Raw genomic sequence first — 16,658 nt, forward strand, 5'->3', positions numbered from 1 at the left:
CAGAATTTGTATATATTCATTAGTATGCTATACTCTGGGTACAGATGTGCTTTTTGGTCACATTTGGACATATTTAGTCCATATCACAGTTCGCTATCCGAATTCTGTTGGTATAGTCTGTTCATCACGAAGTTTCCCGAGCTGTATGTTACGTCATACAAAAGGAAACCGTTATAACAAATATCGCGAGGTCATAAAAATGGTCATGGGATTTGTATATATATGATTTGCTGCTTAGAATCTTTGTAGAAATATTGTATAAATCAGATGTATTTAGGTCACGTCTTACAATTTACGCAACATAAGTTACGTGACGCTCATTAGAAATGTGATTCTTTTTATTGTTACTTTTAGATTAGACTCATTACGTCCTTTTAGGGTAAATTACAGCTGTCAAATGCATTCAAACTTTTGTTGTTGTAATAGTTCCTTTGAGGACACAAGCAAATCAATCATACATTTTACATATAATACCAAACAAGTTTGAGATTATTTTTTATTTAAGTTAGTATATGTACAAGACAACCATGTTGACATTGACCTGATTTGAAAACAGAAAAACAATTAGCAGGAAATATTATCATGTATTCAATTTAATTCAAAACATTTGAAGCCCATCTACTAATTTTAATAAATGAGAGCATTAGGGATAAAAAAAGAAGATGCAGCATTTTCAGATTGCAAGTAGAGCGAGTGCAGCACAGAAACATGTAAGTGAATTGGCCTACATGGCCTTAAACATCTGGGTTAACATTTGGAATACGAGTCAACAAAAGAGATTGCGGCCATTTTCCAATCTGCAGCATAAGCAAATAACCTACTTCAACTCTCGTGTAATTCAATATCCCATCAACAGTAAGAGTTGACCCCCTGCCCAACAGTACCGCCAATGCAAACTGCTCAGTTTGCATTGGTTTTCTCAGCGTTTTTTGGCAAGGCCTCCAATCTGCAAGTTCAAGCTCTTTTATATATACCAACATTTTCTGTTGAAATTACATAAACGCATGCCATTTTAAGACCTGGCAAGATGGATAAATGAGAGAGGCCACCCAGCTTGACTCATAATGGAAACGATGATTTCAAAGCGACAGGTCCCTCACAAACCACTGAACACTTCCATTCAAAGCCAGCTGCTCCTCTCCTCCTCAAACTTCAGAGGGTCGATGAACGGCTTGTCAATGGACTTGATCATGAGCTCTCCACAGTACGCGCACTCGCAAGCGATGATGTCATCGATGTCCGACTTGATCTGCTCTCGGCTGACGTTTGCACTGGGCTTCCCCAGGCTGGCCGAGTCGCCCTCCTCCTTCGGGGCGAGTCTGTGGCGGGACTTGGAGGTCTGGGTGGCAGCAGCCAGCTTCTTCTGCAGCTCCTCTAGACGGCCGTGCTTGTAGGCCGACAGGTGAGGGATAACCTCCTGATTACAGGAGGTTAAGAGACGTTCATTACTAGGAGAAATATACAGATGAACAAATCGAGGACAATAGACCTATAGACAGATGGATAGAGAGCGTACGAAGTTGTTTGGTAAACAACTGTATAGTGGCCAGGACTACACGCCACGCTCTGTTACCTGAAAGAGGCAGTCGTAGTGGAACATGTGTCCACACAGGAACAGGTAGAAGGGCCGGTTGAGCAGGGGGAAGTCGCAGGCAGCACACTTCTCCTGTGACTCCACCACGCCGTACTTGTTCCTCATCTCCTGGATGTCCTCGCGAATACGCTTGGCGCTCTCCGTCGCCTCCTCCATCTCCTGCTTCAGCTCATCAATGTGCTGGTTGTACTCCTCCAGAGAGCTGCAGATGGCCTCCTGACATGGGAGGAGAGGGTTGAGGGTTTACGTTGGTTGAGGGGCAGTTCTATGGGTGTATGTGAAGCCCTCTGTGACATGCTTGCGTGTGAAAAGGGCTATACAAATACATTTTGATTTGAGAGAGGGATGGATGGGAGAGAAAACATCATGGCTTTCAAGGACCACTGGGAATTCTCTCTTAAGATCAACCACTGCTAATATGACCAGTTCAAGGAAACAACTAATGAAAAATAACTAGCCTAAAGTACCTCAGAAAGACTCTTGTATCAATAGTGGTTTCTAAGACTTAACAGACGAGTTCTGACCTTGAAGTGATCGATTGTGACAAAGTCCGGGAAGAAAGGCAAGATGTCCTCGATCTTGAGCAGGTTGCAGCTTGACAGGCAGTTCATGGCCTTCTTCACGTCCTTCTCCTCCTGCACGACGTGACGAGCGATCTTCAGCCACAGCTTCTTCCTCAGCTCCTCGTCATCCTCGGGCAGGTCCGCACACGACTTGGCCAGGTCCACGTCCACCTGGGTTTGTGCGAGAGCACAGGTGACGAGAGAAGACATGCACTTTAATACTCTGATCTGGGAGCCCTACACCTAGAAACGACATAGAACAATTGACCTAAAATGATGACAATTCCTGTCATTTGGATACCCAGATCAGATGGATCAGATGAATTGATAGATACTTTATTCATCCCCTAGAGGAGTTTCCATACAATACTTTTAACACAACATGCTACCTACTTGTAAAGCCAGGTCCACAGCCTCCTCATAGAGCTCCATGATCTTGTACACGAGCACGCAGGCCTGACTGTAGCCGTGCTCCGAGCACAACCTGAGGGCGTACTTCAGGTCGTAGTGGATGTCCGAGGCGTGCGTGCCAGCTTGCTCCAGGTACCACAGCAGGGAGTCGGGCTTGTACTTGGCATACAGAGAGAGGAGGTAGTTGTGGATGGCCTCCTCCGTCACAGTCAGCTGGTACACACAGAACTCCATGTAGCGGATGGTCTCGTTGATCTGCTGGGTGCTGCCCATCTGGCTGTAGTTCACCAGGGCTGGGATCAGTCTCTTGGGTTCCAGGCGGTTCCCCATCTGTATCCACGCATCCACCACCTTTTTGGGGATGTGCTGCATGAGGACAGGGGAGAACTTATAGAAAAGCTTCTCGTCGCAGTGCTTGGAGAGGACGTCCAGGGCAGCGCTGTAGTTGTCGTGCTGGCAGTGGTGCGAAATCACCCTCTCGTAATCCTGCATGATGACGGAGAAATACACCATGTCGTCCACGTTGCCGTGGCTGGCCAGCAGGTCGTAGATGGTGGTGCGGTTGTTATAGAGACACTCCTTGTGCTTGGAGCTGCTAAGAAAGCGCCGGAACTCATCCTGAGTCTCCTGGAAGAGGCCGTTCTTTCCGTCGGCTTCCAACAGACCCAGGCTGTTGAGGTAGAGCTCGGTCAGCCAGGTGACCAGCAGCGTGATCTGGGTCCTCTCGCTCTGTTTGAGGTTGTTCAGCTTCTTCAAAAGGAACTCCTTGAGGGCCTCTTCCTGCTTGGCCTCGATGAACTTGAGCGCGATCTCCTCGAAATAGTTCTGAGTCAGCGCGTAGCACTTGGCACTCTCCAGGTAGCGCTTGTTCTGGAAGCAGTGCTCAGCCTCCTTGGCCAGCACCATGTCCATGCACTCGGGCCTGTCCCTGCAGTACTCCTTGGCCAGGTCAAACTTGTTGGTGCTCATGTACATCTGCCACACGTCCCTGGCCTCCTTCTGGATGTGGTAGCGGAACACAGCCTTCTCTGTGTAGATCCAGACCAGGCCTCCGGATGGGTCCTTGATCATCTTCTTCAGGGTGCCAAATTTATCCGGGAACACGTCTTCGTGCACCGCCTGTCCGTTCAGGGTGCAGATGGCCTTGACGCGGTCGGGGAGGAGAAGCAGGAAGTGGAACTGGGTCAGGACGATGGAGATGGGCTTGTTGAAGCTGAAGTCTATGTCTGGAGTGTACTCCCACACCTAAAGCAATGAGAGAGGGAGGTGAGGAGTTATATTACAACAAACTGTAAATGTAGAATATAAACACTAATCTCAAATATCAAAGGCTGAAAAAAATGCAAAAGGTACCTGCACATCGCTGAAAAGAGAGTCGGGTCTCACGTAGTCCAGCTGCCCATAGAAAACTCCATTACCCATCATCCATGCAAAGGCCTTGGGCTTGGAGCGCAGCTTGGAGGTGTAGAAGGTGATCTCACTATAGCCCATGTTGAAAGGGAACTCCTGGAAGCTGGGTAGGAGGTCCTGGTTCTGGGTGAAGATGGAGCTGAATCCCTGCTGCTCTGAACCCTCCGCCACCCGGCCCACAAACTGGAAGAGACGTTTCCGGGTGGTGGCGATGATGAAATACTTGTTCTCCAGCCCCCTCTCCACCTCCAGGCAACAGACTGGTGCTGGCTTTCCATCCTCCTCCAGAGAGTGCACCTGTTGAAAGGATGGAGAGCACGTCAATAACAAAATTGTATTACATTTACATTTAGTCATTTAGCAGACGCTCTTATCCAGAGCGACTTACAGTAAGTACAGGGACATTCCCCCGAGGCAAGTAGGATGAAGTGCCTTGCCCAAGGACACAACGTCATTTGGCACGGCCAGGAATCGAACTGGCAACCTTCAGATTACTAGCTTAATTCCCTAACTGCTCAGCCACCTGACTCACTGACTCTCCTTTTACTCATACTGTACTAAAACCACATGCTTCTGTTCAGTGTGCTTCCCTGTGCCCATCGCGCCTGACCTGTCTGAAGTACTGGTCCGGGTTGGTGTTGAACAAACTGCCCTCGGAGGCAGAGATCTCTGCCTCAAAGATGATGCCCTGGCTGGTGCCCGCTAGGACAGGCCCGGTGTTGGTCTCGGTGCCCAGGAGTTTGTTCCAGCCCACGCTCTCGATCAGGTGGCCTCGCCAGCGAGACAGGCTGCGCACCTTCTGGGTGTTTCTGTTCAGGTACAGACACTCGCTGGTGCTCAGGCAGATCACCAGGTGGGACCCTGGAGGAAGATAGTAACAAAAGGGACATTACTATCTAAGAAGACAATGTAGTACAGCTAGTAATTACTATAGTTTTTCTAACCTGGTAGTTAGTATTTTCATTTTTGTATTTGTACAGAATAAAGCACTACAACCATGTAATGGGAAATACAATAGGCAAGGGACTCAATGAACCACCCTTTACAGATACTTATATTATCACTACTAAAGCATAGTTTGATAGAATTAAATAACACATCATTCATCATTCGGCCCATTAAAACATGTATGCCTGTCTGTGTGTAACCTGTGAGAGGTAAACGTTTCAGCCATTCTCACCTGTGGGGTCAAGAAAGAGTCTGTGCACTCGACTGTCATCTTTCCTCCCCAGCTCAATCTGATTGGGTTGATCTGGTTTCCCAAGATCTATCCTGTAACACGAGAAATTTACATTTAGTCATTTAGCCGACGCTCTTATCCAAAGCGACTTACAGTAAGTACAGGGCCATTCCCCCGAGGCAAGTAGGGTGAAGTGTCTTGCCCAAGGACACAACGTAATTTTTCACGGCCAGGAATCAAACCGGCAACCTTCGGATTACTTACCCGATTCTCTATCCGCTCAGCCACCTGACTCCCGAATGAATTTACATTCATTCATTTGAACAGACATCTCAATGGAGCCACTCGTGAATAGCACTCGCTGATCATTCTGAATGATTGATTTTGATTAAGACTAATCCTGTCACTTCACAATCATGTCAAAATACAATCTGAACTCAAACTTGCAAAAGAAGTGTTGAGGACAACAGTTACTAACCTGAGAAGAGTGTCTTTCCCTAAGCTCATGCATAGCTGATTGTTGCACACCGCAAAGTGGTTGATCTTCTCAGGAGGTGTGAAATCGATCCTCTGCTTGTTGAAGATGGGCTTCTCTTCCTCCAGTCTCACATTCACGAAACCTGGGTGGGTGAAACGTGGGGGATAATGTGAGGATCATCGCAACCGACTAGTATCAAGGCAATGATCAAATCCCACTCACTCCACGGACACACATGATGATATTATCGATGAGTGATGACAACATTTCCGTAAATTGCTATCAAAAGGCCCCAACTAGCTGGCTGATCAAGCCCTGCTTACCCGAGTGAGGTATCCCGATGTTGGCAGCTGACAGACGGCTGTGTTGTTGCACTGGATGCCTGACATTTTGAGAGTCCTCATACTCATCAAGTATAGAAGCCATAACACCACTTCTAAGTTTGTCTGATAAAGACACAAGCCGACACAAATAGCTAAAACTACAAATCGAAGTATACCATAACAGTCGTCAACTCAAAGGCAACAGCACGAGCCAACTAGCTAGCTAGAACTAGCTAGATAACTTCCCAAGAAAGCAGACTTAAGGGCCTAATATAGTTCGTCCCATTCATTTTTTTTAAACATTCAAAAACGTGTCTTAAAATAACCGACAGAAATGCCAATGCTTTTATAAATTGTATAGCGCAAACAAATGCGCCAATTCATCGTCAGCTTCCGATCACAGAAGGTCAGGTGATGCACGATTTTCACGTGACTAAAAACAACACAGAAGTTTCATATTTTGCCACTTGGGGGAGCAGGTTGTCCAATTTACGAATTTAAATAGTTCAATGCACTGGACCTGGAATATTATTCCCACTATTGCTTGTAACCCCTTCTAATGAAAGCTAAATTAATTAATAATACGTTATGTTGTAAATCATAGCATACGTAGTGACGATTACATTTGAAGGATTTTCTCTTTCCTTTTCCTTCAGAAGGACACTATGTAGTAGATAAACAACTAAACCAGGGCTTCACAGGGTCCTCCTTCACACGTTTTACTTGCGGTGGGAGTGGCTATGCAAATCATAACCTGTTAGAGTGGAAAGTCGTCCAAAACCAGATGGCATCACCGGTCAGATCACAGAAGCTTGATGAGCTGAACCACCGGAGTATACATTATCCCAAAACTTCATGAGGCACGATACCGATTACATTCTTGGCTCTTATGTTAATTAAACGTTAACTTTGAAAGTTGGACATGCCACCTCAAATGGATTATTTTTATGAAGAACCTCGAGTCCCATCCGCTTGTGGGCTGACTGCAGCGGACGAACTGGAGCCAGCGGCGATCAGCTGTATGCTGGTCGGGGATGGAGCTGTAGGAAAGACAAGTATGATTGTTAGCTATACAACAAATGGATATCCCACGGAATATAAACAGACAGGTTTTGACGTATTTTCAGGTACGAACGCTTAAAGAAACATACTATTAAATGAGTTGGAAAAGGAAATGACATTGTTGCATGCGTGTACTAATTCTAAATCAATTTCTCAAACAGGTCAGGTACAAATTGAAGGAGCCCCTGTAAAAGTTCAGTTGCTCGACACAGCCGGCCAGGTAAATTTATGCAGAAAATCCGTGAATATGTGTGTTAATTTGTCTTTTTTTCTTAACGTTGTAACAGGTAGCGTCTTGATTCTGTCACAATGTGCCTTATTGTTTTGTTTGGTTATTCTTATTCTCCTGTAGGCTAATGGCACATAGCCAACTCCAAGTTTCAAACATCGAAACCTACTGTAGATTGTAATCTTTCCAAATGTGATACACAGTCACACACTTAGTACTACTCACAGCTTTAGGTGAAGCGGATGAACCTTGGAATGTTCTCAATAGCCTTTATGTGACAACCTTCATGTTACATTTACGTTAGTCATTTAATTAATTTAGCAGATGCTTGAATCTAAAGGGACCGACAAAAACTGCATAGAAAGTACAGAAGATCAAAGATCAGAAGTGCATAGTTCCACAGTATTTCAGTGGTCAGAGAGTCAAGGAACAGTCATTCATGTTTCTCACAGCAACCCTTGATTCCTCCCACACTGCCTTTTTGTGTTTTCTGAATAAGAGAACACTTTTTCAATCCCCAGACAGGAACATTTAAGAAACACACTAACCTGACCTTTCTATCTTTTGCCATTCCAGGAAGAATTCGACAGCTTCCGCTCGCTCTCCTACTCCCAGACAGACGTCTTCATCCTGTGTTTCAGTGTCGTCAACCCCACATCGTTCCACAACGTCACCAAGAAATGGATCCCCGAGATCAGGGCCTGTAACCGCTCCTCGCCCATCATCCTGGTCGGCACCCAGTCGGACCTCCTGCTCGACGTCAACGTGCTCATCAACCTGGACCGCTGCAAGGTCAAGCCTGTCCTCAGCTCCCGGGCGCAGAGCATGGCAGACAAGATCAGGGCCGCGGACTACGTGGAGTGTTCCTCTCTGACTCAGAAGAACCTGAAGGAGGCGTTTGATGCGGCCATCTTTGCGGGTATCAAACACAAGACCAGGAAGGGGAAGAAGAGGAGCCTGTCGGACAGACGCACCAAGGCCTTCTCCAGATGCAGCTGGAAGAAGTTCTTCTGCTTTATCTGAACTCACTGATCATCAACCCTATGGGTCATGGAACAAAGCTATTATTATTTATTAATTTACAGAGACTATTGATAAAGACTTATTTCGGTGTTATTAAGGTGGTGGATGCAGCCAGATGGTATTCTCTTGCTGAACCAGTGTGTCTGGGGTCTGGTTTCTGGTCTTGGTTGATCTCAAAGATGAAGCCAAGTTGATTACATCCAAGTGTGACACATATGCATGTCTAATTTCTATTTCTGATATGATCATGTCAGGAACAGCAAGTGTCTCAACGCTGGGAAGGCTACTGTGCATGGCTAGCCACGATGACAGGAACGAACATCCAGTCAGGAGTAGCCATGTAAATGTAGTGAATTTGCATTAGCTGGGACACTGCCTACTGCGTTCTGACTGCTGTGTGTATCAGGGACAGGGAGTGGGCTAAGAGAAGGCTCAGATTAGTCACTATTGTGTTCAGCGCTGCCTAGCTCCCCAAAGCCATTCACATCCCAGCTGACAGTGCAGGGTCAAGTCACAGTGCAAGGGTGTCACCTTTTGACCTGTACGTGAACCAGTGCTTACCCATGACACTATATTGTTTACTAGGGGTTGATTCAATCAGTTGACAATATCAACACCCTTCCACAACCAGCATTTTTGAAAACACAAGGTTCTCCTTAAATGTCTGTTTGACCATGAAGGAGAAGCAGGGAGTGATTGACTAAAAGGAGAAGAAAGCATTCCCCTTTCTTGGTATTTTGCACATGGTGACCCGGGTAAACTGTTTGCTAACTAGTGTACTCCCTGTAGCCCCGACCAAGGTGACTACTCTCTGTCTGGGACTCCTTTGTCTCCTGGTCATCTCCATGTGTAAAGGTGAGCACTATGGGAGGGCTGAAACAGCCCCTAGCTGAATGCGGTCCCTACCTGTCTCTGTAGTGAATGAAAACCCCCCTGCTCCAGAGCCACTGTTTATGAATAATCAAGTCCCTGCTTTGTCTCCGGGCTAAACTGCTGCTCGCCAGGCCACACCGTGTACGTCATGTGGGGGACCTCTGCTTGAGGGTAAACGTTCACCGTTAACGTCTATGCTACTCTCTGTTTCTGTCAGTTGGGTTGTTTCTGCCAGACTGTCCGGATCATGTTATGGAGGACTGGCACACGCAGGCTAAAGCTTGTTATGCTTCTTGTAGAAGTGAATGCTGTATATGTCGAATCTATTCTGTTTTCTTGAAACAGTTAATGGAAAGTCAACATTTTCTTTGTGCATTGTGATGATAAAATGATAATCTCATTTTGTTGCAGTAATCCTTGAACAATACATTTGTTGTGTGTGAAATTGTTGCCAATCAATTTTAAAATCTCATGCTCAGCCCACACTTTGTTGGAATGAAAGTAATGAAAATAAATGCATTCAAATAAATGTAAAAAAACAAACAACAAAAAACTTTTGTCTAATTTGTCTGAATAGTGGAGTGAATCTATCTGTAGAAGAGTGTATATTTACACCTCTTGGGAGCTAATACACATGTCTGTCTGGAGGGTAGATAAATTGGAAGATTCTTGGTATTTAGCATAATTCTCCACAGGGAGGCTAAACGCTTTCAACCCTGGGTTCCTGACCTGAGTAACTCTCTTGTCCAAATGTATGGCAACAGCATTTACATTTTAGACACTTTTATCCAAAGCAACGTTCTACCAGTATTTCAGTGGTCAAAGTCCAGGAACCATCAGTTTTTCCAGGCATATTGCAAGTTCCCATATCTCCTGCTACTTGCCCAATTAACAACATGTTGTTCTTTCAAAAAACTACATGACTGATGTGGAAGCAGTGCATGTCATCGCTGCATGACGGGACTGGACGATCAGTTCAGTGTCACCGACAACTAATCTGCAGATGGGGAAAGCGAGGGATTGTGAGTGAGTCACACACTCGGTACAGAGCCACTCATTCAGCCTCACTCACCTGAACTCACACCTGTAATCTGTGCTGTTTCTCTTTGCGTACCATCCATGTTGCACAAGGAGTATACATGTGTCATAGTTTTTGTTGGAAGATGCAAAATTCGTGGGAAAAGCAGACCCTGCCCTATCCATAGGGGGTGGGGTGTCCCTGTACTTACTGTAAGTCGCTCTGGATAAGAGCGTCTGCTAAATGACTAAATGTAAACATGACACGGTCACACTACACCGCCGTCACAGGAGAACCCATGCTGAACTCAGGCCATATGTGGACCGCAGTCACAGTGACATCTGAACTTACATTTACATTTAGTCATTTACATTTACAACTTTACATTTACATTTCATTTACAACTTCTTAAACTTCCGAAGGATCCAACTTTGGTCTGTGGGATTCTGTTTGACAGAATAGTTTTATTTATTAAAAAGAAGAGTTTTGTTTGCCTCTGTGTCTGGGTTTTTGTTTATGTCTTTGTCTGAAAGCGGAGGATGTCCTAGAGACACATGGAGCTGGAAAGGCAGGTCACAGCGATGGTCGGGCCAAAGGTTATCTTCCCTCCAAGGTTCTCAACCCACAGGTATACACAAGCAGGAACTTGACCAAACAAGACACACACACTCAAACACAAACAGACATGACAGGCTGAAATGTCAAGTTAGCACTTTCTTTTCTCGCTATAGTCTCGATCCACTGCACTCACGCGCGCGCACACGCACGCGCGCGCACACGCACCGATTGAGCAATGGACTCGGAGTCACAGGACAGGTTTTACGTTCCCATGGATGAGGTGTTCCTCCTCTCTCCTCCTCTCTCACCCACAGTTAGTCATCCCTTTGTTCCTCTCCCACAAGCAGGGCCCGTCTTCTTCCCATCGCTCCTTTGCTCACAGCAGCTCGCTTGTCCTTCTGGCACCGTGCCACTTTCAGTCCGTCTCAGTTTCGCTCAAATTAACGTCCGTCCCTGCCGGTGCCAGCGACATGCTTACATCAGGTGCTCAAACAGGTCTTCACACAGACAACAGGAACCAATTGGCTTCTGCCTGTGAAGGTATCAATTTTGACAGTTACATGCTGAGGGAACCTAGAATCGGTTGGTGACATCACCTTCACACACAAATACACACACAGACGTGCACAGTTTTTGTACAGGTTGTACGGTGTGTGGGAAACAGGCTGGATTGTGGATGATTTGTGTTGATTTGGTGGTGAGTTTATCTTTCAATATGAAAAGATAGCTTGGAATTCAAGTCTTAATCATAACAATTTTGTCATCTTTAAAGCCACAGGTTTCATCCCAGTCTAGAATAACCACTAAAGTAAAATTATACAGAAAGAACCGGAATGATGTGATGAGACAAACAGTCACCTCAGGACGTTCCATAGCTGTGAGAGAATATGGTGGAATTTCTTGATGGTAGCAGTGAGGACAAACTTGACCTTGCAGTACTTTTTCATTAACATTCCATGAATACACTGGCCAAAATGGCCAATTGATTTTGAAACCGTTTTTATTGAAAATGCATTGTTTGAAAGGGTTCTTACAAATCAATAATCTACTTCTATGTAGATTGAGAGAAATCTGTTCTCACAGTTCAGCATCAGACATGTTAATCAGATGCTAAGAAACATATCAATCTTTTCCACTATACTGGCAGGTTAGAAACTGCTAATCACTTCCATGGGAATAAACTGCCAGTTTCATGTATTTGGAGAAGTCTATGGGAAGTATCCCAGAGGCTGTCTCTTACTCTGCCCCCAGGCAGCAACAGTCATTACTGTCCCACAGTAAAGCACTCTCCCATACAGACCCAGTTTCGACAGAACACAGAACGTGTCTGTGCGTAAGGGGGGGGGGCGTATGCATGTGTTCTAATGTTGTTTTTGTCAGCCTGAACAAGTGTGACGTGAGTTAAGAACTGTTTCTCTTCCATAATAACAAGCGTGCCAACAATACAGAGCCAGGACAGTTACACAAATAATGGGCTGATATGACACACTTTTTAGTTTTTTGTTATTGAAAATGTTTACGGAAATGTCAAATTAGGCTGTAAGTGCAAAATAAGCCTAGTTTGTATTGTTCTGTTCTACATTGTTGTAAGTTCTACATTGTCTGATTTAACATACTTGAACAAATGATTAAAAAGGAGATATATACAATATTTCAAGATGACCATCACAGACGAGGCAATCACAGCAATGTAGGACTCTCACCAGGTGAAGAGGACATTTAGCACACAGGAACTGATTTGTCTGATCACCACTTCAAACGGACAGCATGAGGCCTCATTACACCCTCGTTGATGACGGTGAGATCTCAGCCATTATCAGCTATTCACGACTCATCACGTCATTGCACAGGAGGTGTGAAAGGCTTCGTGTCCAGAGTGAAAGAGATAGGCAGAGAGAGAGTGAGAGAGGGCGAGAGGGAGAAAGAAAAAAATAGATTAAAGACAAGAACCATGCTCCCATTGGGCTTTTAAAAGCATGCATTAGCAATCCACATGGAAGGACTCAGTGGCAGTAACCTGCATCCGTTATGAAGCACACTAAAACTGAAAACATTTGGTTCCGAGCCAATTCTGAGCCAAAATAGCTGTCTGCTCTCTGAAGATCAACGTTGAATGTCACATTTTATTGCTAACAAAATCACATGAACATTTGTGAACAACTTTCTCCAAATGAATGTGTTTTTAGTTTCACTGTCTGTACCACCCCAGCTTAACACCTTAACTTTCTCACCAAACCCCCCTCTCTCTCCTCAGCCTTCACTCCAACAGCGGATCCCAAAGCACACTTTTCACCACACTGACAACGATGCCAGCATCTAGTCAGCAGACACTCAATCGAAAGGGCCTATTCAACATCTGAGGAGACATGAGTAATCATGTTATCTTTTCAGAACGGGTCTTCACACCTCGGGGCTTCTGAATGCTGTTTGAATGCTGTTTGAATACAAACATCGACACTTTGACACAAGTAGTGAGGGTCACAGCAGATGGCCAGCGTGTCAGCCCTTAGGGAGTTGGATACACATTGACTGCTGTTAATTAGAGGATGGACAATCCAACAGTGGTTGGTCATGTCTGGATACTCTAACAGCAGAAGCTTAGTCTCTCTGCAGCTTTCATACAAGGAGAGAAGTCGTGACCAGCATTTTTCAGTTAAATAAATATAGACGTTGGAGACAGACCAGGAATCATCTTTGTCTAGGAGTGCAGACCAGTACAAAATATGACTAAATTAGGATCCAAGGTGATGCATTAGAACATATATTATCAATGGTTTTGTAAACACGTCTATTAGCCCGTGATTTAACCCTGTGTTTTACCCCATGTGGAACCATGTGTTTCGTAACCTGTTTAAATGTTTTTTCCCAATCCCATCTTCTGCTAAAACACCACAGTTTCCCTTTCAGGATCAATATAAAGTCCCCTCTACTACAACAACTACTTATCCAATACAGGGAAAGAGGAGAGAAAGAGTTCTGGACTCTTTTTGTTTTTACCAGTCATCACTTCAGAGGCAGTTAGACACAAACATCTGCATCTGAATGTATGATAAGTGATGTTTGCATTTGAGTATGCCTTACCTTGATTGGCTGTGAGCTCCTGGATGGGATGTGTTCATGTCTGGGAATCAGGGGGGGGTGATGTTCTCACACAGAATTTGGGGGAGGAGGGAGGAGCAGGGAGGTGTTGTGACACACACACACACACAAGACACACGTTAGCTAAGTGGCACAACTGCAAGTGAGGACTTGATGCCACTGCCAACTGACAGTGGCTTGAGCACCTCAAACACACACACACACAAACACACACACAGATGCACTCGCAAAGGTAATGACAGCATGTGACATAAGCCTACAAGTTTGTTTACAAAATGTGTCCTCTTGATGGAGACCCCTGCCACAGGGGTCTCCCCATGGAGACCCCTGTGGCAATAGAACGGAAAAATAATGGAATCATTTGACCCCTTAAGAAGATTAATTCCATTCACTCGTGTAGGAACAAACTAAAGATCTGTCCCGCAGAATGCGGTTTTACAACACAAAATCTATCCAATGTTCCATCTCAGTAGGTAGACAGTTGAGAGTGTCACGTCCACATCATTGCCCCAGATCTCCACAGATCTTCCCAAATATCCTCAAACATCTCCAGATCAGTTTTCCAGCCCCCGCTCCCCCCTCCCTGATCATCTCCTCTGGCTTCTGGTATACAGGTTACAGGGCACAGCTTTCATGTTATAGTGATGCTCCCCAGGATTAAACCAGCCTGATGTAATCATAGATATATAATAAAGGCTAGATGTCTTGTCCGCGTTGCCGGACAACGGAGTCGAACGTCCGCACATGGCGGCTATCTTGCTACAGTCAACTCGCTCACCCATAACATTGTGTTGGTGCTACATGTACTTTTTAAATGACCATAACTTTCTCAATTTTCCACCGATTTTTAAACGGTTTGGTTTGTTATCAACGTCAGAGATGTTGTTATGCCACTGCATAACTGCCGTAAGACATCTAGCCTTTATATATATCTATGGATGTAATCACCTCCATATCATCTCCTCTGGAGTCTGGTATCGGACTCATGCCAGCTGACACTTTGATGTCTATCTCTCCAGTGCAATGGAGACTTGGCCTTGGCCTTACTGACTCTCAGATGACTGTGATGTCACAGTAAGCGTTTGTGAATGTCAGGTATGTACCATAGGCATGCAGAAGCTAGGGGTATTTTTGTACAGTATGAAAACCTCTGCTTTGCAAACCTATCTTATCCAGCATATATGTAGCATGACTGATGCTTTACAAATAGAAAGAAGACCAGTTAGACCAACTTCACAGTGGTTTAGGATACAACTTCCTTTGTGGAAGATGATAGGGAGACATAAGGGAGAGTAAAGACATCAACCCAGTAAATGATTGTGAGTTTGCTGTTTGTCTGCACACTGCTCTCCCAAGGCTCATGTACAAGGATGATTACAGTGTTGAAAAATAGGTGATATAGGTCATGTAACATAAGTGATGTGAAAAAAAACCTTTTCAAAACAGGGCAGTTTGAAGGATGTCTGTAAAAGGTCATCTTTGATTAAATTGACTTGAGAGAGAGAGAGATCGAGATAGAGAGAAAAGAAAGCCTCATACCAAAGAGAAATACTTAGGCTTCTCTGTGCTCCCCAGACAGACTGGCTCGGCAGGTTCACTCTCATCCGCCACCAAGAGAGACCCACAGAGTCTGCAAAGCTGGTCTGACAGGTAACACGTATCACTTCATCGGAGGTGTGGCCAGTAGATGGAGGGGTTCATTGTCACTCAGTAGCGGTTGTACATTGACACCGCATTCAGTGAAGGAGGGTCACAACGGACTCAGGAGGGACAGCTGTCACATATCCTTATGAGACCCAGGAAAGGAAAAATGTCACATTTTAAAGGACAAACATTCTGATATATAAAATAAACAGATGTTCAGGAAAGGAAAAATCACTAAAACGTAGTTTTCTGAAATAATATATTTTGGCATTTATAACATTGTTAACTAACTAGAATTACATGGCTCTTCCTGAGGTCGTTTAGAAATCCCAGGATGTCCTCCTAATTGGACAGAATAAATGAATACAAAGAGCACAAAGCCCAAACAAGCCCAAAACTAGAGTTTACTATAGTAGACAAGAGGTGCTGGGTCTCAGGGGGACGTGTCCTAAAACAAGAAGTATCTGGACCAGCTTAAAGGGAGAACCTGGGAGAAGGCTGGCTTAGGTAGAGCCATAGGTAAATAAGATCCTTATTGACTAACATCAACACTGACAAGTATGATGTCTGAACAGTGGTTACTACAGGACTTTCCTGTCCAGGGAGAAAGCTGACACTAGTCACTGGACAAATAGAGACTAAATCTCTCTTCAGACGAGTAATGAATCATTCTGTAAAAACCAGACTGTGACAAAGGCCATCTTGGTGTTCTGTTTGAATAATCTTAGAGGGGGGAGGGATAGTGTTGCAGCAGTGACATTGATGATAGGCCGCCCATTTCCTTCACTACACTGCCAAAACAGAATATGGTCAAACGTTAATCTAAAAGAGTCAATTAAAACATTAGCGGATGAACAGGAGCAAACAGTGACCATTCTCAATGTTTCATAGCAGTCTGACAGTACATGGGAAGTGTGTGGCAACATTTCAAGCCTTCACAAATTAGCTTACAAGCAAGTGTAGATCACATTATATGTCTTGAGCCCCACACAAGGACACACCCTGCTCGCAGTTACGGGACAATGGCCAGCAGTTGCATCATTTGAATAGTGAGGATGTGTTGTGGGTTCTGTTGTGTGACAGATGGTTAACGTTTCAGACTGCCAGCCAGCTAGAAAGCCCATCACACAGGCCCCCAAAAAGGGGGGAGGCGGGGGGAGACAGGGGGGAGGCAGGGGGGAGGCGGGGGGAAC

At 44.9% G+C, this 16,658-nt stretch overlaps 3 protein-coding genes and 1 long non-coding RNA gene across 4 annotated transcripts in view; 2 read left to right on the top strand and 2 right to left on the bottom strand.

Moving 5' to 3' along the window:
• Window positions 1-16,658, top strand: part of chac1 (ChaC, cation transport regulator homolog 1 (E. coli)) — a 182,779-nt gene that overhangs the window by 31,366 nt on the left and 134,755 nt on the right. The gene's annotated exons all lie outside the window — the stretch shown is intronic.
• vps18 (VPS18 core subunit of CORVET and HOPS complexes) lies at window positions 479-6,393 on the bottom strand. The gene is made up of 10 exons (XM_062467601.1): window positions 5,960-6,393; window positions 5,637-5,778; window positions 5,159-5,250; window positions 4,589-4,839; window positions 3,922-4,275; window positions 2,551-3,813; window positions 2,119-2,328; window positions 1,574-1,810; window positions 1,101-1,417; window positions 479-1,053 (listed from the first exon to the last, which is right to left on the bottom strand). The coding sequence occupies exons 1-9, from the start codon at window positions 6,060-6,062 to the stop codon at window positions 1,121-1,123; spliced, it is 2,949 nt and encodes a 982-aa protein (XP_062323585.1). The 5' UTR covers window positions 6,063-6,393; the 3' UTR covers window positions 479-1,053; window positions 1,101-1,120.
• rhov (ras homolog family member V) lies at window positions 6,740-9,692 on the top strand. Its single transcript, XM_062468140.1, has 3 exons — window positions 6,740-7,086; window positions 7,183-7,241; window positions 7,827-9,692. The coding sequence occupies exons 1-3, from the start codon at window positions 6,882-6,884 to the stop codon at window positions 8,271-8,273; spliced, it is 711 nt and encodes a 236-aa protein (XP_062324124.1). The 5' UTR covers window positions 6,740-6,881; the 3' UTR covers window positions 8,274-9,692.
• On the bottom strand, window positions 10,743-13,918 carry LOC134024470 (uncharacterized). Its single transcript, XR_009930884.1, has 3 exons — window positions 13,804-13,918; window positions 12,426-12,585; window positions 10,743-11,254 (listed from the first exon to the last, which is right to left on the bottom strand). It is a non-coding gene; the product is annotated as an uncharacterized LOC134024470 (long non-coding RNA).

This window comes from Osmerus eperlanus, chromosome 8 (genome assembly GCF_963692335.1).
Source record: "Osmerus eperlanus chromosome 8, fOsmEpe2.1, whole genome shotgun sequence".
Classification (NCBI taxonomy): domain Eukaryota; kingdom Metazoa; phylum Chordata; class Actinopteri; order Osmeriformes; family Osmeridae; genus Osmerus; species Osmerus eperlanus.

Excerpts from the sequence above, each read along its gene's own strand:
- vps18 (XM_062467601.1), bottom strand. The coding sequence starts at position 6,062 with ATGGCTTCTATACTTGATGAGTATGAGGACTCTCAAAATGTCAGGCAT. Across the intron at positions 3,814-3,921 it reads CTCTTTTCAGCGATGTGCAG|GTGTGGGAGTACACTCCAGA; the intron begins GTACCTTTTGCA and ends TCATTGCTTTAG. Across the intron at positions 1,811-2,118 it reads TCACAATCGATCACTTCAAG|GAGGCCATCTGCAGCTCTCT; the intron begins GTCAGAACTCGT and ends CTCCCATGTCAG.
- rhov (XM_062468140.1), top strand. The coding sequence starts at position 6,882 with ATGCCACCTCAAATGGATTATTTTTATGAAGAACCTCGAGTCCCATCC. Across the intron at positions 7,087-7,182 it reads AGGTTTTGACGTATTTTCAG|GTCAGGTACAAATTGAAGGA; the intron begins GTACGAACGCTT and ends TTTCTCAAACAG. Across the intron at positions 7,242-7,826 it reads TGCTCGACACAGCCGGCCAG|GAAGAATTCGACAGCTTCCG; the intron begins GTAAATTTATGC and ends TTGCCATTCCAG.